Source organism: Passer domesticus, chromosome 4 (genome assembly GCF_036417665.1).
Source record: "Passer domesticus isolate bPasDom1 chromosome 4, bPasDom1.hap1, whole genome shotgun sequence".
NCBI classification, from domain to species: domain Eukaryota; kingdom Metazoa; phylum Chordata; class Aves; order Passeriformes; family Passeridae; genus Passer; species Passer domesticus.
The window spans coordinates 35,866,368-35,888,524 of record NC_087477.1 but is presented as its reverse complement, the minus strand read 5'-3'; the positions used below and the strand labels follow the sequence as shown (position 1 = coordinate 35,888,524).

Below are 22,157 nucleotides of genomic sequence, written 5' to 3'. Positions count from 1 at the left end.
ATGGGCTCAGGACTGCTCCCATCGCTCTCACCAGCCTGACAGCTCGGACCGTGGCCTCTCCCGCGGTGACCCGTTCAGCGAGGCCTGCGGGGAGCCCTCCCCGGCATCGCCAGCCGCAGCTGCCGGCCTGGCGGAGCTGTGCCTGTGGAGGAGGGCCTGTTGCGCCGGCGGCAGCAGCAGCAGGAGCGGGGGAGGAGGAGCCGGAGCCGGAGCCGTAGCCGTGCAGCGGGCTGTCCCCGCTCGGGGCTGTCCCCGCTCGGGGCTGTCCCCGCTCGGGGCTGTCCCCGCTCGGGGCCGCGCCGGCCGGAGGCTGCGCGGGGAGCGGGTCCCGCCTGTGGGCCCCGCCGTGAGAAGCCGCCGGTGAGTTTTGTGCCCCTCTGGAATCCCCTGCAGCGGGAGGGGTGACCGGGGTGGGAACGGAGAGCCGGCTTGGCAGGCAGGAGGCTGCTCCCGGGTTTGCTTGGCGCCTTTTTGTGGGTAGTGATGGTTTGGGTGTTTTAATCGTTGTTTATTCTAATGCCCGTTGCTGCGGTGGGTTTGTGGTGTTTCGTCTGCATGGCTTTCTGTGCCTTGTTTGTGCAGAGCAGAGCGCGGAGAGTCACCGAGGCGGCGGGGCTCATGCCGTGGGCATGCATGTGCTGTCCCTGCCACTCAGCTCTCCTCACTGCCATTCAAAAACCACCGGAACGAGCGGATCTAATGCAAACCTTTCTGCTCTCCAAGCGAGAAAAGTGTATTTTACAGGGAGGTACTAAAATAGGTCTGTTACTGGCTGGCTTCCATGGGATAGGCCTTAACCCCGAGGTACAAATTTGTCTCAGTGATTTCTCAATCACTGATTTTTGTTGGCATAGGAGGTGAAATTGAAAAGGGGAAACAACCCCGCTCCCCCCAAAATTAACCCAAAAGCTGTGAACTTCCAAAAGCCCCATGTTGGCGTAAGTAACTATTCCCTTTGGTCCCGTAGATCCAAAGGAGAGTTCTTGGAAGCAGGTTCTTGATCCTGGCAGCAGGGTGAAGACCTGCCACAAACCAGATAAGGACAGCACTGTCAGCTCCGTCATTCACTCCCTGAAACCATTCCTGTTCAACAGAATATTCAATACCCCTGCTTAGTCCATCTTGTTCACGCTGCTGTGAACAGCACTTTCAGGAGCTGAAGCTGTGGCGAGGTGGACTTGCCCTTCTCAGAAGTATGAATCAATTAACTCTTAGAAGTATTAATTAATTTTGTGTCAACAGCTGCGTGACTGATCTGGGATGTTGCCTGTGCAAAGCTGGATGGAGAACAATATCCTTCTGTCCTTTGCTTGCACACAAACCAAGTGCAAAATTAAGTACATAAATCCACCCTGGGAAAGTGGTCAGTGGGAAGTTGCTGATGCTTTCTATTCCAGTTCAGAGGATTGGCATTTGTGGATTCTCAGTCCCAATGAAAGGATGGAAAAAAATCAAATCAAAAGTATCACCAATGTCATAAAAAACCCCACAAAAACCTAAACCTACAACTATTTGGATTTGCAAGTACTAATTAAAAATACAGAAAAGTACTGAACTTTGAGTAAATAACCACTTTAAATAGGAAAGGAGAAAAAAAGCAAAACTATTAACTTACAGCACACTGAAAGTGTTTGCCTATAGCTCTGTATTCTTCTGCTGTGCCTTGGTCATGCCTCTGGCCAGTTTCATATCAGAACAGCTCAAACAAAACCTCATAGGTGTTAGAATGGCCCTTGTCTTTATGGTATCAGCCCTTCCCAAATATCAAATATTTCATTTTAAACTCGAGGTTCGATAATTCTGAGAATCAGCTCTGACTTACTTCCAACCATCTAGCAAGGAAGGAATTTCTTGGCTCAGAAGTTCTGGCTTTACTTCTCTGGTGTTTTATATGCCCAGAGCAATGTAAAAGGCTTGAAAGAAATTTAGGTGATGGAGGATATATGCCAGCCTTTGCTGTGAGAGAGAATACTATCAAGCCTTGTCTCCAGATATATGCCTGCCCCCCTTGATAGCTCACACTTGTGAAACCACAATAAATATGTGCACCAAAAAATATCTGACATACAAAACAGGGCACTGCTGTATCTTGTTATAATCTATGGGACAAGTAGTAGACTGGTTAGAGTTGAGCAAATACAATAGTAACTATCCACAAATTACTTGGATCTTACTTCCCAGTCTGAGAAGTACCTCCATGGGATATAATCAGTAAACAAAGAGCCATGTTTAATCAGGCTGCAAGCTGTGAAAAGTCCTGATCATTATTCAAACAGGCATCTTCACTTTCTTACGAGCACATTGACTGAGTATCTCTAGTAGCATCTAGAGAAAACACATTGTTGAAATTCCTCTGAAAATCAAACTGGATCAGTCAGGCTTAAGTTAGGGGAAAAGTGTCCCCTCCTGATGTTTTAGAAACCTCTTAGAGTTTTAGAAACTATAGTTGTTCTAATTTTATTGGATAGTCACTTGCACTGAAATGTACACAGGACCTGTGACACTTTCAGAACTAATGGTCCTGCTGAGTGGTGCTGACAGCAAATAACCTTTATTATGTGCTGAAAGGAGGCACAAATAGGTAAAGATTACAGCCATAGTTTTAAGAAGGAATGAAGAGGTTAGCACAGATAATTGTGATTGTAAAACTCAGGTTTTAATTTTTTTTATGCTTGAATTTTTAAACTTCATACTGTTCTTCGGTTAGTTTCTGTCTCTTATTCCTACATACAGCATACAGAGGGACACAAAAAACATTAAACTTGAAATTGGGCTGAGAGGATTTTTCCACATGGTCTGTGGGGAAAAGGCATCACTGAGAAGTCATCCATTTGGGAAACAGTGTTTATTTGCTTCTCTTTAACTTTTCCACCTTTATTTCTTTCTTTAGGTTTGCAGCAATGGTAAGGGAAGATGTAAATGACAGTGAAGATTCTGAACCATCAGCATTTGAGAGAAATGGCATGATTCCCATGCATGAGCAAAGTGAGGTAATTAACTAGGATCCCAAAGTATTGTTCTAGTCAGAGAGAACCCTCCTTTTCCTTTTTTAAGATTAAAATTCTTAATGTAAAAGGCACTTAAAAGTAAGCATATGGTATTGAGTGTGTCTCATATAGATGCTTATATGGCACATTTTTATGCACATGGTGATCACAGAATCATGTAACTCCATACTGAAAGCTCACAAGATTTGTGTTCCAGTCATGACTCTGAGTAAGGAATATGTGTGTATATATATAGAGAGAGAGAGGGAAGAGACTGAAAAGTAATCAGAAATGTGGAACTATTACTGGAGAAGGGCCAAACCACATTATAGGCAGAATTCCATGTCTACAGTATGACAATATGCTGACATGAATAATCATACAGGAAGGCAGATGATTAACTTGTCAAAAATAATGCTAAAATTAAGTGAGACATATCCAAAAATGGTCAAAAAGTGCTTTGGTTATGAATATGGATAAGTAGATGTACCAGTATAAGAGAACACCTTCAAGGGAATGACTCCCAGTTGAAGTATTTCTCCATCTCTACTTTGACTTATCAGCTCCAGCCTTCGAGCAATGGATCATGTGAGTAAAGTTTGTGCTGGCCAGCTCTGCTGTTTCTTTCATCTTTGTTTTGTTATTTTGGTTCAAGGCTTTGCAATGGTAGTTATTAAGTACTTATATTAAATAAGTACCATCTCACGGGAATGATGCTAATCATTAATTCTATTGTGAAATCCAGTCTGGAAGCAGAACCTTATCAAATGGTAGAAAATATTAATAAATGTTTAGTTATGTACACAAAACAAGCTCAGCCTGGCCTGCTATTATTGTTTCTTCATCAAATATGCAAATATTGTTACTGCACAGGTGCTATATCTATTGGGGCAGGAGCCCTGTCAGGTGCAGATAAAAAGGCAAATGTCCTGCAGTTTCTCACATGCAGTTCTTGGTGCCACGCAAAAAACAAACACAAGGCCAAAAGGGCCAGAAATTATATCAAAGCTGGACATTCCCATTGTGGTTGTTCAGTTAATGTGGTCACCTGCAGCCAGTGGGGATCCAGTGCATCTCAGCTGACTTCAGGTGGTGCACACTACTTCAAATACATACAGTGCCACTTCTGAGGGAGTCTCCTCGTTTGCCTTCAGCAGGGACCAACAGCAGGTGCCAAAGGTGCTGATGGGAATGCACAAACAGAAGAAACTGCTCTCTTGAACCACTGCACTCAGCAACCTCCAGAACCAACAGCAGGGTCTTCAGTACCTGCAAGAACATGGAGGCAAATATTTGCTTGTCCTCCTCAGGGTTTACTGGCCCAAGCAGTGACAAATGGTAGGTAAGAGGGACAGAGTTTAATTAAAAAGAGAAATGGCAAAAGAAGTACTTGTTTCTCTGAAGGGGATGATATCTGTCCTTGAAAATAATAAATGGAAATAGCTGTGTTTTACTTATCACACCATTGTTTGAATGTTTTAGCCAGAGGAAAAAAATTTAAGATGAAACAAAGGTTTAAATGTACAGTTTTTGTTTCTCCAGTCTCATATGTTTGCTATGGTAGGTATGTTTTTTGCACTGCAAACTATTTTTATCACAAGAAACACCTCCTAATTTTTGTCTTGATAGTTTGTCCTTAGTACTACAGGCTTGCAAAGCCAAGAGTCCTCACTACAAGGCAAACTGATCTATTTTGTTTAGAATTTGTTCTAAACTGAAAACTCCAAAAAGAGATGCCTGGCTAGCCAATTATTTAAGGTTTTTCCTAAAAAAGAAATTTCATGTTTTTCCTGAAAAAGAAATTTCAAGCAATCAAAATTTCTTTGATTGCTTCCACGGCCACTTGGAATTCTTAGGCTTTTCTGTTTGGAAATCTGCTGGTCTTCCTTTGCCACCTGTCACTCTCAAGGAGGATTAAGAAAACTCCAATCTGAAAATGGAGGACATTTATTCAAAACATTTTTTATTCTCCTTCAGTCTTCTGTTTTATATGTATGCATGCCCGTTCTCATTGGACAACTGTTGGAACAGGTTTGTGAACCTTGAAAGAGCCTAATGTTTTCACATATTTTATAATATTTTCACACACTGTTCTCATAATATTTTTCAGGATTTTTTTCCTTCTCTGTATTATCCTCCTTTGATTGCTGTATCAAGGGAAGAATTTGTACTCCAGATGTCCAGAGACATGACCTTCTTCAGAATTTTCTTCCCAGGGATAACAATTGCACAATTGCACAATTTCAATTGTGAATGTATTGCACAAACACATTCAGCCAAAAAATTATGATTCAATATTTTAGAAATTAGACTGGAGCTGCATTCATCAGCTTGAAGATGCAGCCAGGCTGTTCAACAAGTAGATTTTACTGTGGTTCTGAAGTAGCTGAAGGAACATAAGCAAATGCAGGATAAGTTAGTGAAAGTCTTTGCTTTAAGTCTGGAACCTGTAAAGTGCTTTTCACAGCAGACCAAGGTTCACTAAATTTATTTTTACATTTCATGGTGTTCGTGTTACCATTTTCAAAGTATTTTAGCATGTATAAAATCAGAACATCAGTTTAGGGACCATGAAAGATTAACTGCATTGTTATGATTAAATTAATTTTTCAGGTAAGTAATTTCATTTCTAAAACTCATGACTAACGTTTTTCTTCAATAGCAAAACAAATGTGACCTAACAGCAAAGTTGTTGCTGAGAGATAATTGTTATTTTTTCTGTTTTTCCAGTTGCATTTGTGGTTCTGGTTTGGGCTGTGGTTTGGTCCATAACTGGGGCTGAGTGTCTCCCAGGTGGAAATCTCTTTGGAATTCTGTTTCTTTATTTCTTTGCTGTCATCGGAGGTAAAATTTTTGGATTCATTAAAATACGAACACTGCCCCCTCTCCCTGCTCTTCTGGGTAAGAGATCCTTCCTTCTTTCCTTCCTGCGTATTTTGTGTTGTTTAAACCATCAAGTAGTATCTGTATGGGTAGATGTGTTTGGATTGGGAACAAATAAACTGTGTCACATTCAAAATCTGTAGCTTTTACAAATTACATTTTCTAATCCTCTCTGAAAAGGTGCAAAATTTCCCAAACTGGCTCAGGTGAAATTAACTAAGGCTCTCTTCTTAATTCTTTGTGGGTCAGAGGATTGTTTGCCTACAGATTCAAAGTTTATTGTCCTACAGACCCTTCTGTCACAGTTACTTAAAATTTGGGTTTAATAATACCAAACAGGAATCTTAATCCAGATATCATTTTACAGTAATCTCTTTGCAAAATTATTGCTGGGCTGTTTCTTTACTATCTCACACAATGAAAGTGTTTTCCAAAGAAAACATTACAGCAATTCCCTACTACTGGTATTCCAAAGGTTTGCTTTCTTCTCCTTCCTTTATCTCAAGATAATTGAAACCTGAGAAAATAAATTCACAACAAGGAATAATTCTTCTGCGGGGTTAGTCTGATTTAATCATAACTTTTTTCTTTCCACATCGTCATTGTATTTTATTTTACATAGAAATGCAAAATAGAAATGGGAGATGAAAATAATGTTAATCCTGACATCTTTAAAATCTTTTCTGGTTTCTTTCCTAGAGGAGGTTTTATACTCACTTAGATGAGTACAATATGTTGAAGTGCTGTGATGTCAGTGAAGCTGGAAATGAAGCTCCAGGTTCTTCTCAGCAGCTGGATGCTGTCCCCTTGCTGTGTTTAGTGCACAGATGAGTAGAGCTGCTGACAGACAGTAAAACTGCTTGGTGGGGTGGGCCAGGTGTGACTGTAGCCTGCACAGCTGCCGTTGTGCCTCACACAGGAGCTCCACACACAGCTCTGTCCAGGCAGCCTGTGCACTCTTGTGCTGCTTAGTTTCACCAGAGGAAAAAAATTCAAATGAGAGGGAGGGAGGTTTTGCATATGGCATGCAGGCCTGCAGTATGAACACGGAATATCACATGCAAGGAGTCTGCCCTTTCTAAGTAAACACCCCTCTTAAACAAATAAAAGTATGTCTGACCATTTGGGTTCTGCTTGTTTGAGAGTTTTTTAATTACATCTGTATCTGAAAGTTATGAGTTGAGCATGAAACTGCTTGTCAGACAGGTAATACTGGACAACAGAAACTTCAGCATGACAGCACTTGTCTCTTGAGTTGTTTAGGACAGAGTTCATTGTTCCAATCCCCTTTCTTTGAGGAAAACTGGAGAAATCTATGACTCAGAAGACAGACAATGTCTGTGAATATTCCGTTTTTATATTAAAAATTCAAACCATGTGCTCTTACATGCCTATAACCCACTTTTGCTAGGTCCAGTAGAGTGTAAGGTGTCTGGCTGAGCACTTAAGCACCTTATTGTGAGCCTCTCTCAGGAGAAGGACTGAAATTGGTACTGAAACAACCAATAATATATTTTAGGTGCATGTTGCAGAGACGTCTCTGCAGCAGGAAGAAGGGAGCAAATTAGTTAAGATATCCTTTGAGGTGGACATTTTTTGCTTTGTTAAGTAGATTCCCAGATCAGGGTAGGTCCAATGACTTGGACCTCATGCAAGTGTTGCAAAGAGCATGTGATCACAGTGCCAGTCTCATATAATTGTCATGAGGTACAAATTAATTATGACACTGCTTTTTTCCAAGAGGTGGTGGAAAGAACAATGTCTGGAAAGTTTAGAGTGTCCCAGGACAAATCAAGTTCACAGTCAAGGCTCACACTGAGCTGGGACCAACCGGACTACAGTGATTTGTTTACTTTTTGTCTTTTTTTAGCTTCCTGTTTCTAAACATGACTAATATAAAATTATACCACAAAAATAATGTATCTTTGAATCATTACGACTCATAATGAATCCTCTGTAGATCCATATTTAAAGTCAGCTTTTCCAGTACTTTTCCATATCCTTCCAGAGCTGTGGCTTTGATAGCTTTGCAGGAAGTCTCTGCTTGGACAGTTTTACTAATATTTGTAAAATGTTGTATCTTGAAAGTAGCTCAAATAGAAGAGAACACAAAGTTTCTGATTTCCCTTCCCTTTTTTGTCCCCTCTGTGTGTAAGAGTCTCATTGCTAGATCACTTGAAAATGTTTCAGTTAGTCCATGATGAGCTGGTTTAGATTATATTTCCTAATGAATGCAGCATTATGGTTCCTGTGATACCTGTGTTTCTTGCACCTAAGAGGATTTTTAACAATTCCCAACTTCTGAGATAAATGCACGGTATTAGATGATCTTCCTATTTTTGTATTAAAACAAGCTAACAAGAAAAAAATCTCTAAGAATGCAGAGGTGTCTGCTTATGGTAAGTATGACCTGCAGCTGCTAAACAAAGCTGAGTTATTTGACTCGGACTAAAGCTGTGTATCAGCATCCTGCTGATTTATTCATTGGTGACCTGCTGTGTTCTGAGGCTACCTTCACTGCTTTAAATGTGTTTATCTCTTCTCATGCCTCAGTCCCGTTGTTAAAATATGGCTAATAATTCGGAATACAAATGGTTGCTTTTTCTCATAAAAACATGATATGGTATCTATTTTTAAGAGTGCTATGCAAGCTTTTCTTGTGCAAAAAAAAAAATCATTTGACAGGAGCTTATTTGTTTTGACTTAAGGGATGTTACTTGCTGGTTTCCTAATCCGAAATACCCCGTTCATCAGTGACCTTGTCCAGATAAAGCTGCGCTGGTCTGCAGCACTGAGGAATATTGCTCTTGCCATTATCTTGACCCGAGCAGGACTCGGCCTGGATCCAAAGGTATGGCACCAGCCATTTGTGTGTGGTAGACTACATAACAGCAATCAAAAAAATTTGAATAATTGGTTCCATTAAGAATATTGAACTGCTCAGTCTTGGAGCATCTGCAAATTAGATCATTACAGAAAGCATAATTTCTGTTGTATAATTATATGTATGTTAATATTGACAGTTGGATTTGTAAAGTAGGCAATCAAAAGAAAAACTGAAGAAAACTGATTTTATGATTATTTTAATTTCCTGAATTTTGTGAGTGGAACATATGGAGGATGTGTGCACTGTCATGGTCTGTCAGGAAGAATTTATACTCCCTGACAAACTCCCTGTTAGTTTATACTCAAAATTTGAAGCAGTGCAAGGGATCCCCAGTCCTTGAAAGAGAATGTTTTTGTGTGGCCAGAAGTCTAAAAATCCCAACCAACCAAAAAAGTGTAAACCCTGTGGTACTTTTTTTTTTACTTTTTCTTTAATTGCCATGTTAATTGCAAAGATGAATCCTGCTGCACTACTAAAACAATGATTCTCATCACAGTGAAGCCCGTAGCAGTCCTGTGAACAAAAAACAGTCTCTGCACCCTAACAAACATGATACTTCATCAATTGGTGAAGGCCAGGTTTTGCTTATTCAAAATGAGCTGGCTGATGTAAAGCTGTACCATACTGGCCCCTCCCTGTTGAAGGAACCACTCAGAGTTTATATAAAACTTGGCTAAAGTATGGGTAAACTCATTTCTCTTAACCAAGAAAAACTACAGAGTTGCCAGTGCTGCAGTTAGTTAGGAAGATAAGGTTTTGTCAGTATTGAAGAATACCTGTTTTCCTATATTATCATCATCTTATTTTCCAAGACATTGAGGCTTGTATGAGCGTGAACTGTGTGTTGTTAGACACAGCCTGGACAGCCCAAGTTCTGTGAGACTGCATTTCTTTCTATTCATAACAACTTTTTTTGCTGAGGGAACTTCATATTTGACTCCTTTTTCTTCCATGTGGTAAGAAAACTGTCACTTGGAATCTGTGTGTGGCAATGCTTTGATGCAGTTACAGTTGTTCCTCATGTAATTGAAACTCTGAAAACAAAGAAGTCAAGTTTCTCTTCTCAGTCCTGATTATGCTGGGATAAACTGGATTGGTAAAAAGTGGAACTTGCTTATTTTTATTTCTTTTTTTTAAATTTTCTTGTCAAAATTAGGGACCTGTCCTAGCAGACTCATGTTTGTGACTAACTATTAAAGACAGCTGTTAGAAACAAATGCCAGTTCAGGAAATTTTTTTAAAAGTTGCTGAGCCAAAAGGAGCTTAATCTCTAAATATCATGTGAAAGACAGGTGAAAGATGCTTGCCTCCTTGTGCCAAGTTGATGTAGTTCTACAGCTTTTCATGATTTGTTCATAGATTTTCGGGCAATTTTGGGGGCTGCTCATGCAACTTCTGGGATTATAGTAAATCTTTTATGGATGGAGCAAATGACAAGAAGCCAAAGAGAATTTTTCTGTTACTCCTTCCTGTGACATTCAGGAACCTTATCAAACCTAGATTCACTGCCACACTTGAAATTTTATATCCAAATCCGACTGGGCTTGGGCTTATCTCTAGTTTGGGCCATGGCATGTCCTGTAGTGCAGCTCAGACAGGATTTCTTTAACAAGCCATATCAGATTGTAAATGTTTTTCCTCTGTGAAGCCAAAGGTACTGACACTATTGTATAATTGCAGGCTCTTAAGAAGCTCAAAGCTGTCTGTTTACGGCTTGCTTTCGGACCGTGCCTCTCAGAAACAGGCACAGCTGCTGTCCTTGCCTACTTCTTCCTGCATTTGCCATGGCAATGGGGATTTATATTAGGGTAATGTACTGCCTTTTCTCCTGTATGACAAAAGTGCTGGTTTCCAGGCTACAGTTCAGTGATCCAACTGTGGTTAGTTCTCTGTGCCAAGCAGAGGCCTCAGTTCAATGCCATTTGGGAAGCTGTGCTCAGCCCCTCTGGTCTTCTGCTTACCCTTTATGTCTGGCTCTGTGGCTAATTTAAAGGTCATAGTTTCAGGCTGCGGAGGAGTACTTGCATCATTACTTTTCTGTGTTTGTGACCTGAGCACTTGAAGAAAGAAGAATGGTGCAATCCCTGAGTCTTGAACCACAACAAAGGGGGCTTTTAGGGACAGCAAATTATACCAGAGGCTGGAGAATCTTCATACTGGAATTCAGAACTTCCACACAGAGATGCACATAGGACAGCCTTCCTGTCACAAGGATATGGCATAGTACATTCTAGAGTAACCTCTTTGAAGAGAAGACCTTTTCCATCTAGTCCTGTTTTCTAAATTGGTGCACTTGGGCCAGACCCATACACTAGAACAAGATGGGTGAACTCCTCCTCTGACACATGCTGAATTTTATGAGAAGGAGCTGAGCTGCTGAGTCATAAGCACGTCTAGACCAGGTTTCCAAATTGGACAATCCAGGCGTCTATCAGGGAGCATAACTGGCCTGCAGTGGTAACTCCAGTTTTAGTCTGTGGAACCCTTTACTTTTAATGTTACTGAGTTGGACAGAAAGCAAGAGCTGATTGCAGATCTGCATAGAAATATCCCTGCTTGTAATTAAAAGGGAAAGGTTAAGAAAGTACTTTACATAAAGGTCTACTTATTTATACTTCAAAAGAATTATGGTCAGAACATTTGGAAGTTTTTTTAGTTCAATGCTTTCTTTTTGAGATGCTGAACCTGTGTGTTTTCAGTTTTGTTTTAGGTGCAGTCTCCCCTGCTGTGGTGGTTCCCTCCATGCTGATTTTACAAGCTGGGGGATATGGGGTGGAGAAAGGTGTCCCAACTTTGCTAATGGCAGCTGGCAGCATCGATGACATTCTGGCTATCACAGGCTTCAACACTTGTCTTGGGATGGCTTTCTCTTCTGGTATGCTGGTTAATCTGTACGCGATGAAATGCAGAACAGTGATATTTTGGAGAATGTGTGCTCTGTTATGGCTGACTGGTTTGTAACTTAATGGCATCTCATTATAAAATTCATGTATAGCCTTAAATACTGAGATGGAAATAACTCATGTTCAAAAGTTGATGTAACATGGTCAGCTCTGAGTTGTGGGTCACAACCATTTTCAGAGAACATTTTTCCCTGACTGTTTCCTTAGCTGCCAAGTCTGGGTCCTGCATGCTTTGAAATTTCACTGGGTTTGGCAATGTTCTTACAGTGGCTCTCTGACTTCTCTTGCACACTTTCTTGGCATGAGCTTTCAGAGAAAGAAAGTTGCACCATCCAGTTCCTTCATGCCCATAGGTTCCTTCCTGAACTCCTTTGCCCCAAGTAATTTAAAGCAGACACTGTCCTGGAATCACCCTCATAGGTCTAGAGCATGGTTTGAGTGATGTCTTACTGAACGTGTGTTCCTTTTGTGAAATAGGTTCTACTCTGTACAATGTGCTCCGTGGAGTGCTGGAGGTTGCTGTTGGCATAGCAGCTGGGGCAGTTCTGGGAATGTTTGTTCGGTATTTCCCAAGCCGTGATCAGGTAAAAACCTAGTTTAAAAAAATTACAATGAAGTGATTCTTTGCTAAGGGATTCTTTTCTTTAGTTATTAATTTCCAGCTTCCTGTGAAGCAGGGAAAGCTTTTTACAGTGCTAGCAGCTTCCAGATTGCAAAACCTATCAAGTGAAGAGGTGTTTTAAAGGTGATTACTTATTTACTGCACCAATAATAATTTATGGTCTCATAGTCCTTCCTGATGGAAGTTTGGAATCCAGCTCACCATCCTGCTCTCATTGAAGGTTGTGGAAATGGAGGAAGGGTCTGATACCCATTTCAGAGAGTAAAATAATAATTTATTAGATTGATGCAAGACACATGTACTTCTTTAAGATATATCCAGTAGGCCTAAGATTAAAAATTAATAAAGCAGATGTATTAGAGGTTTTAAGTGATTGATCATATCATTAGTATTAATTAGAATGTGTAACTTTCTATAAAAATTACATCTATAGAAAGTGTTAGATGAATTTTCTATTGTGGGGTAATTAAATGAAGAGAAAATTGTGGAAGAATGTAGATACACTCTGGACTACCAAAGTAGTATTCAGAGCATCTATTGCCCTCATTGGCATCAAATTTTGTTATTAAATAATGTAAGAAGTGTGATACAAGAGCTAAAGAGTTAGAAAGAAATGAGGAACAATGGTAGATAACTGTCTGCTGTGAGACTGAATGAAATAAAACTAGATTATTCCTGGCAAATGTTTGACTTGTCCTTAAAAACATCTGATGGCAAAGATTTTGCCTTTCCTTGGATAAACTGTTGTAATACTTGACTACACAGGTAGAAAATCCTGCTATCACAGAGTTGAGGCAGAGCTGCTGGAACAGAGCATCATGTTCCTTGTGATAAAAGTAGCCTAGTGGTAATAAGAACTTGGGTAGGCAGAGGGAAAAAAAATTACATTTTCAAAATTTGTATTCTTATAAATTAATGTCTGCAAAAATTCCTCAATCCAACTGAGCAGTTCAAGTCTCACTTGGAAGCTTTGATTCCTTCAGAATTATTAATTTATAATTTTCTTTTCAAATAGGTATTTTCAAAATTAACAGGAGTAACTTTTTCCCCCATTTCTGAAAGAAATTCACTTTTTTGTTTGTCTCTTTCCTTGGCTGCAGGCATCTTTGGCATGGAAGAGATCGTATTTTGTACTTGGACTGTCCATGTTTGCTGTTTTTGGCAGCATCTACTTTGGCTTCCCTGGATCAGGAGGGCTTTGCACATTGGTCTTAGCTTTTGTTGCAGGTGTGGGATGGTCTGATGAAAAGGTGAATGTTTACATATCCAAATGTGAACGTACAGCCTGACAGGAGCTTGGATTTCTGTCAGGAGTGGTAATAGTGTATTTGTGAAGCATTAGAGGGTGTCCAGATTTAAAAAACAAAAAAAAACAGCAAAAAAACTCCAAAACCCCACCAAACCAAGCAGCACATTGTACATTTGTTTTGGAAGTCTTAAGCATTTCCTGTAACAGAAAGTTACCACTTATGTCAGTAGAGCAATAGGTATGCCAATACAGAGCCTGGGATACTGATTGAGAAATGCTCAGCTTTTCTCAGACATCTTAAGCCGTATGAAGGAGACTTATGCACTAGACAGTAGCAATCCAAAGCTTCAGTTCCCAGCTCTGTGAGTGTCTGTACACAGTCACTTTATGGTGAAGTTTACAAATGGGTGTCCAAGATGCAGTTGTGGACATGGCCTGAATACCCTGAGGGTTTGTTCCTGTGGTTTGGGCGGGGTGAAATGAAAAGCAGTGATTAACTATCCTCTCTCATCTTTCCCAAATCCCAGCCGTTGTAATTTGGATAACGTAGAGAGCAGAGTGCACACAATAAATTATGTGAGGCCATACAAAAACCATACAAAAGACTGCTTTTTGGTCACTTTCTCTTAGGTACTAGCCTACTTTGTCTTACTGCTGCTGCCCCACTGCCTTTCTGTACTTTGCTATGTCTGACTGCCTCTTTTGCTTGATACCATCTGCATTTAATGTTTTGAGGGCATCCATCTTTCTCTCCACAGCTATAGCTTTGTGACATTCAGTAGAAGAAGGGGAAGAAAAAGGAAAAGGGATTAGATATAGTAGAGTCCATGTTATTATCCCCATCTTGACCCTGACTTTACAAAGATACCAAGGTTTGTTATAACAATGCAAAGAGACTAGGATTGTCCAATTTTAAAGGATTAAAAACTCTTCTTGGGACTTAACTAGTTAAGGACATCACAGCTGATAAAGCTCTCTACTGAAAAGCTTTTAAATCATTATAGGAGGAAGGACCTTAAAAGAGTATATGCAGTCTATAAAGGCTTAGTTTAAATTCTTTTGATCTGTGAATGAAGCTTCATGACCTTAAGTATATTGATGTCAAATGCCGTAGCTCTTTTTTTCTCAGATAGAGTTAGAGGTGTCTGTGTACCCAATATATTACCAAGGTTTTCCTGCTGAGCTGCTCAAAGGCCACTGCCTCCCACTTTCTGTGGTGGAAGGCACTTGACAAACACTGTCTGCAGAGAACAATGAACATCAGACCTATTCCTGGAACAGTCATATGGGCAGTAAATAGGCTGAAATCCATAAAGAGGGGATTTCTGGGGGCGCATTTTTTTTCTTCTAAGTTAATTTTGTTTTGACAGAACTGAAAAGGGTGAAATAACAAGAAGAAATGAGGCAAAAATGTATATATATATATATACACACATATATGTATATATCCATCTCATTTTCTTCAAGGTTACAGAAGTTTTTGTGTTACTGTAACCTACCATTCCTTGACAGAAGAGCAAGAGGTGTTGCAGGATCAGTCCCAAAGAGAATACCAAGGATGGAACATGTTTAGGCCCTGGATTGATTATTAAGTGACAGAGCACTGCACTTAGATTTTCCAGCACTCCTGCCTGAAGGTTCATTTGCTATTTTAGAACCCACTTAATTAAAAGACAAGTGCTGTTTGATATGCTGTGTGTACCCAGTCATGTAAGTGGAAGATTCCTGTTTACTGTGGCAGCAGTTATTTTAGGAAAATCGTTAAAGTTCAAACATGAGGAGAAAAGACGGTTTTCCCTTTATGCACTATATTGCAGTGGGAAGTTCAGCACTTCTTCCTGCTATGTGATTTCAGACTTGCTCAGACTCACTTGGCTCCCGCTGACATGGACAGAGTCCTCTGACTGGGTGCAACACGAACAGAGTTAGGTCGTGACTAAAACTTGGGAGAGTCTGACTCTGCTCAGCTACAAATGGGAGAACATGTTTAGGCATGCAGTTCCCAAAGGCTCAGAAATTTCATGGCAAAGGTGTTGAAATGACATCTTTCTAAATAGTGAAAATCAACAATGCTTTATTTTCCTTCTCTTGTCTGCAGTCTGCAGACTGCTCTGTTACTCTCCAAACACCAGTGCTTTTTATTTCTCCTCTCAAGACATCAAACATTTATTTACTAAGACAGCTAGAGTCAGTCTGACCTTCAAAAGGTGTGTAGCTGATTTTGAATGTTTTAGTATTAGGTCAAAGGAAGAGGAGCAATTCTGAACAATCTTTATGAAACATTTTCACTTTGTCCTATGATTACTTAACTGTTGTGGTATGCTTGGCCATCTTTTTGTGAATTTACAGATTAGCTTTTTTTTATTGCAGAGGGAAATTGAAAAAATTGTGGCAGTTGCATGGAATATCTTTCAACCTTTTCTTTTTGGTTTAATTGGAGCAGAAGTATCCATTACATCTCTTAGACCTGAAACTGTTGGTAAGATCATTCACAAATTATCCAGCTTTCATTACTGGCTTTGAAAGACTCTCTATAAAGAAATCTAGAACAAAGCAGACTATGGCTGACCCCCGAAAAAATCAAAAAACCAGAAGCATCTCTGCACAAAAGTACTGAGAAGTGTTTGTCTGTTGCAGGGCTCTGTGTTGCTTTATTAGGCATTGCCCTAGTTGTGCGAATCATAGCAACGTTCCTGATGGTGTCTTTTGCTGGGTTTAATTTCAAGGAGAAGGTATTTGTCTCACTGGCATGGATTCCCAAAGCCACTGTCCAGGTAAACAATCCATCATCACTTTCATTCCAAGCTAAATCTATTTTCTTTAGCACAGCTTCTTGTAACTAGCAGAGTGGTAAGCAGGGAAAGGTTCAGGCTCAGTGACAGCTAAACATAGAATATTGACTATTCATTCTCTAAAACACTCCTAACTGCTTAAAAAGTGTGTGGAGAAGTTTATATGTGCAGGTATTTTGCTTGCATCCAGGGTTTACTCTTAGTAATGACAGTGAATTGTACATATACCATAGGAAGTTTAACCATTTCTCAGCCATTGCTGATTATTGTGCCTTTACATACAGATTCTGAGAACTCCCAAAGGTAAAAGCATTTCCCTCTTACACATGAAGTGTCTGCAAGGACAGTCACTTCCAAACTCAGAATGGGTTTCAGTTTGTGATTATTTTGGTAAGGAGTAGTCTGAGAGCCATATTAATAGAGTTGCCTCAGGCTGGCTACATTCCTGCTCCTTTATTTCAGTGATTGTCAAGTCATTTAGACTTTGCCTCAATAGCATGATTACTTGCAAACTAAAGTTACTAATCAAAACAGGCAAGGCTTATTACATGACCAGTGAATTAAATTTCAGAAGTCAACTAGTAGTTGACTATTGTCAGGATACGTTCTCCAAGTGTGGTATTTTCACAACTGCAATACACAATGTACTGGCCTAGTTCATTAATCACACATTGTCCAGAAATGAGGATAAAATGGCAGCTAAGCAATGTTCTTCACAGGAGGCAACCACACAGATAAACTCATTAGCTTAGGAAATTCCAAGCACAGTCAAGTGAAAATTGTTCTCTTAGGTGTCATATAATGTTTATTTTGCTATGTACAGCCTAAAACAAACAGGTTGAATGGACTAAAATTGTCAGATTTATGTGAAATGTTGACTCATTATAGGTTCCCATTTTTCCTCATTCACTGCTAAAGCTTCCTTGCTCCATCTCAGCAATGTTTTCTCCCCTGCAGGCTGCAATAGGTTCCCTTGCCCTGGATACAGCAAGACAACATCAAAATGAGCAACTGGAAAAATATGGAATGGATGTACTGACAGTAGCTTTCTTGGCCATCTTGATCACTGCTCCAATTGGAGCCCTGGTTATCGGCTTGGCAGGGCCCAGACTTCTGCAGAAGGCTCAGACAAATAGCAAGGAGGATGAGGAAGGTGGAGAGGTTGGAGAAGAGGCAGAGGCCTGTGAACCTTCATAAGACAGACAACTACAGCACTGTGGTCCTTCAACCCTGACACTTCTGTTGTGAAAAGATGGCATGTCTAATCTTGGTGGAGGAACCTAGAACTATCAGTCACCCCTGCTATTTTTAAAGCAGCCCTGGTGGAGTTCTATAAAATAATTTTATGTGATGATGGTGCCTTGAGATGAAATAGCTGAACATACAGTGAATAAGATGACCTGGCAGTGAGTCACTGAGAAGTTAGCAGTCAAGAGTTACTTGAAATGTGTGGGTGGTGAGGCCAAGGAGAGGGTCAGAATTGTTAAGGCATGGAGTCATGAGGTAGAATATAAGCAGAAAAAATGGAGACTAATGTGAATAACTTCTTGATGGTTGAAACTGGGCTGTGAGATGACAAGTTATACAGCTCAAAGAAAGCAACTTCAAAGTAAGAGGTTGTTGACCTGTAGTGAACAAGTCCTGCCATCAGTTGGTTGATGATTGGTGATTGATCAGTTGGTGATTCCCTCTCCTTCCTCTTTATGTTCCAAAACTTGCCTTTCCCTATTGCTGTTCTCCCTCACAGCTGAGGCTACTCCTTTGTGCCTTCAAGGACTGTCAGCTCTGGTCGTACAGCAAGTGGTACTTTCATGCTCAAAGAGACAGTTGGGGCCATCATCCACTGGTAATAAAGATGTTGGTGCCAGCAGAAAAGCGGACGGAGCCTGAAAATGAGATGAGGGCTGTGGGATGGCTGTAAGGACTGGGGGAGGGTTCTATGGGATTGGGATGGCTGCTTCTTCACCTGTGTACCTCAGCCTTCACACCACAGGAAGTCAAGAGAGAGAAGCTGTTCTATAGCCAGGAGTAACCTCTGTTGATCAAAATCTTGCTCTTGTTTTTTAGGTTTGGTATCACTTGACAGATACCAGCAAATCTGCCTGGCTCCAAGTAAATTGTTGGTAACTCCATTCTGAGGCACAGGGTCAGTACAGCATCCCTCAGGAACTGGAAGTTACTTTTTTATTTTTTGGAAAGGCTATTAGATTGTGCCTGTGACTGAGGTGGATAACACTCTCCTGCAGATTTCTACACTACAGTTCACTGAACTCATTTTACAGGATACTGTGTAGAATACATTTGATAGTGTCTAGATTTTGGCATTAGTAAGAATGAACCATCTGTATTTTAGATTTTAAATTTTTAATGTGCAAAACAAAATATGTACAAAAACACTTCTAACTACTTAAATTCTTCTAATGTTGACACTGTACTATTTGCAGAGAGTCATATGCCATACAAATGAGCTGTATGTGTGGCTGTACGTGTATGCCGTTGTATAAGCCTTACTCTCTGAGGAAAAAGAGAGCTTCCTGAGGAAATACTTCACTTTCATAGCCTGCAGTTCCGGCACAATGATAAAAATACCAGGAAGCTCTTTGATAAGTTTTCTGTTAACAGTTGTCAGGTACATTATATTTCTCTGTGTACACTGCTGTTCTTTCTGCTTACTTGGGAATATACCATCTTTAGTTCAGTTCAAGTTTGTCTCCTGACCTGAAAGGAAGATGCTTTCAAACTGCACGTGATGGGTTTAATGCTGGAGCAATAGTTAAGAATGCTGTGACATACCTGGCCTTCTGTGCCGGTTCTGCCTACTTCACATGCACTCCTGGTGTCCTCCTGGCCCAGTCCTGTTCAGTATCTTTACTGATGATCTGGATAAGGGGATTGGGTGCACTCCCAGTAAATTCATGGACAATACAAAGTTGGGTGGCAGTGTTGATCTGCTGGAGAGCAGGAAGTCTCTGCAGGGGATCTGCACTGGCTGGATCAGTGGGCTGAGACCAACAGAATGAGGTTCAACAAGGCCAAGTGCTGAGCCCTGCCCTGGGTCACAGCAGCCCCAGGAAGTGCCACAGGCAGGGACAGAGTGGCTGGGAAGCTGCCCAGTGGAACAGGACCCGGGGGTGCTGGTGACAGCAGCTGAACATGAGCCAGGGTGTGCCCAGGGGGCCAAGAAGGCCAAGGGCATCCTGGCCTGGAGCAGCAATGGTGTGGCCAGCAGGAGCAGTGATTGTCCCCCTGTACTGGGCACTGGTGAGGCCACAGCTCGAGAGCTGTGTCCAGTGCTGGGCCCCTCACTGCAAGAAGGACATGGAGGTGCTGGAGCGTGTCCAGAGAAGGGCAGCAGAGCTGGGGAAGGGTCTGGAGCACAAGTCCTGTGAGGAGCTGGGGGTGTTCAGCCTGGAGAAGAGGCAGCTCAGGGGGCACCTCACGGCTCTGCAGCTCCCTGGCAGGAGGGTGTAGCCAGGTGGGGGTCACCTCTTCTCACACGCAACCCGTGACAGGATGAGAAGACAGAGTCGTAAGCTTTACCAGGGGAGTTTTAAGTTGGACTTTAGGAGGAGTTTCTTCATAGAAGGGGTTGTTAAACAGTGGAATGGACTGCCCAGGAAGGTGGTGGAATCATCCTCCTGGAAGTGTTTAAGCAAAGACTGGACATGGCACTGAGAGTCATGGTCTGGTTGACATGGTGGTCATAGGTTGGATTCAGTGATCTCAGAGGCCTTTTCCAACCTCACTGTTTCTATTTTGTGAAATGCATGTAGTTTTAATGAGAGGTTAAGTAATTGAAAATTGTAATGTTGGTAAAGCTAACTGACAAGGTGAGGAAATAGTGTTCAGTTCATCAGTAACTGTCAATAAAACAGTTCTACTTGAGTAAAACTTACAGGAGTTCACTTTTTTGTAAAGCTGTATAAAAAGTAGAATCCTCCCACAGGGATCATTATGCCAAATTTGGAATGTGTTCAATAACATTCTGTTCAATAACACAATGTGATGTTGTAAGGATTACATTTGGACCCAGCCTTCAGTATGAAAGCAAACTCTGATGAAGAGCTCCTGTTTGTGATAGCCTCTAACACTTCCTCCCCAGCAAAACAGCGTGTCATAAATGGGATTTACCTGTTCCTTTAACCTCAGTGCACTCTCAGTTATAGATTAGATCACTTCCACAATTCTGAGTGCCTGAATAAGCTATACCAATGAAAACTTGTCATCTTTTTTGTTAATCTAAGTGAGATTGAATAGATTTTTCTTTCCCTGCCATTTTATGTCAGTATTTTTCATGAGACCCCTTTCTCCCAGCTTTCATTAGATCTTCAAAAAGTTGAAGCTATTACATAGACCTGCAGATCTAAAATTAAAAGCTTTAATGCTTTATAATGTTCCCTCTCCTTATCGTCCAGAAAGAAAGAAAACACTTGCATCTTTTTGTTAAATGATCTATCAGGACTAAGAACTTAAGACACTAGGGTTTTTTAGTAAGTATCATGACAGTTTCAGCTGCTTTTGAATGGCAACTAACTTTGAGAGATTAGATTTCAGTTTTTATCAGAGTGCGGGTGAAGCGTGACATTAAAGACCACTTTCCTTTTAACAAAATGCCTTGAAAATCGTTACTGAATAAGGCATAAATTCAAGCCAATTAAATCATTATGCCATGGTATTCTCGTATTTGCAGGAAATCAAATAAGAGCACAACGTGCAGTAACTGATAAGCAGAGTCCCGCTGTCATGCAGACATAATCAGAGGCACAGTGTGGGGGAAGTCTGAGCGTGCTGTTCCAGGAGGTTCACAAGAACCTCTGCAGCAGAAAGGTCTGACAGCAGAAAGTGCTCCCAGCAGCCAGCATCCGGCAGTTACAGCAGGCAGCATATGGGAAAAGACAGAAATTGTCTGTCTGCAAGCAGGGAGTCAAACAAGCCAGGGGATGTGGTGATGATGTGATTATAATCACTGCTTAATCTCTCTTTTTCAGCCAAACTGAGCTGTTTGTGGAATTTAAACTGAAGTCTAAAATTAACTGTGAAAGAGTCATGGTGTAATAGAGCCAAAAATGGATGGCAATTTCTGTATCTTGCTTTTTAAATAAAGAGTGCAAGAGATCAGATTTTTGGTGAATTGCACTTCAATTATATTTACTCTGTCTAGTAGTTGTTCCAAGTCAGACAAAAGAACTCTGACATGCTCTTGCAACACTACAAATTTGTTCCATGCCCTTAGAGACATAAGCACAAAAAACCAAAGAAACTGTCCCTGTTTATCCTATAGCCATGTTTGTATATTGCTGTTAAACTATCTCATCTAAGAGCAAGTAGGAATAATTACTTAAGCTGTGTTAAAGATGGAATGAAGAGGTTAAACCTTACACTGTTCTTCTCTTCAAGGAGTATTTTTTTTGAGAAACAAAACTACTTTGCTGTATTACTCACTTTAATAAGGTTTCTCTTAATTTAACAGGTTTGGTAGTGATTTCAGAGGAAACCAAACTGTTTGAACACAGAAGTATCCTGATAAAAGCTGGAAGCACATACAGGCCTGTGTCTAACAAGTCTGCTACAGTAGACTGTGGTTTTTAAACCCTGAAAAAAAAAGTCAAAGATAGAGCTTTACATTTCACAGTAATTTCTTCACCAAACCCAAGAACTGGCAATTGGTATTCTATATACATCTGTAAGTGAAAACAGTGTAAGACACTTACCTTTAATATTTTTCTTTGTTAAAAATGTTTATATCCTAATGGATGAGCAAACTATAAATGTATTGAGGTAAGACCGCCATGAAGCATTTAAACAATAAACATTATACCATGGTTCTGTTACAC

General features: G+C 40.6%; 1 protein-coding gene across 3 annotated transcripts; it reads left to right on the top strand.

Annotated features, from left to right (window-relative positions):
- Positions 1-195: 195 nt before the first annotated feature.
- Positions 196-20,218, top strand: LOC135298923 (sodium/hydrogen exchanger 9B2-like). 3 transcript variants are annotated; one of them, XM_064417104.1, is made up of 13 exons: positions 196-263; positions 296-360; positions 2,891-2,990; positions 4,142-4,325; positions 5,718-5,888; positions 8,579-8,721; positions 10,438-10,565; positions 11,457-11,632; positions 12,138-12,244; positions 13,383-13,532; positions 15,902-16,010; positions 16,169-16,305; positions 17,281-20,218. In XM_064417104.1, the coding sequence occupies exons 3-13, from the start codon at positions 2,901-2,903 to the stop codon at positions 17,518-17,520; spliced, it is 1,635 nt and encodes a 544-aa protein (XP_064273174.1). In that variant the 5' UTR covers positions 196-263; positions 296-360; positions 2,891-2,900; the 3' UTR covers positions 17,521-20,218. The 3 variants fall into 3 exon arrangements, with proteins under 3 accessions (XP_064273174.1, XP_064273175.1, XP_064273176.1); XM_064417105.1 differs by having other exon boundaries at positions 209-247; XM_064417106.1 differs by having other exon boundaries at positions 229-360; positions 4,145-4,325.
- The last annotated feature ends 1,939 nt before the right edge of the window (positions 20,219-22,157 follow it).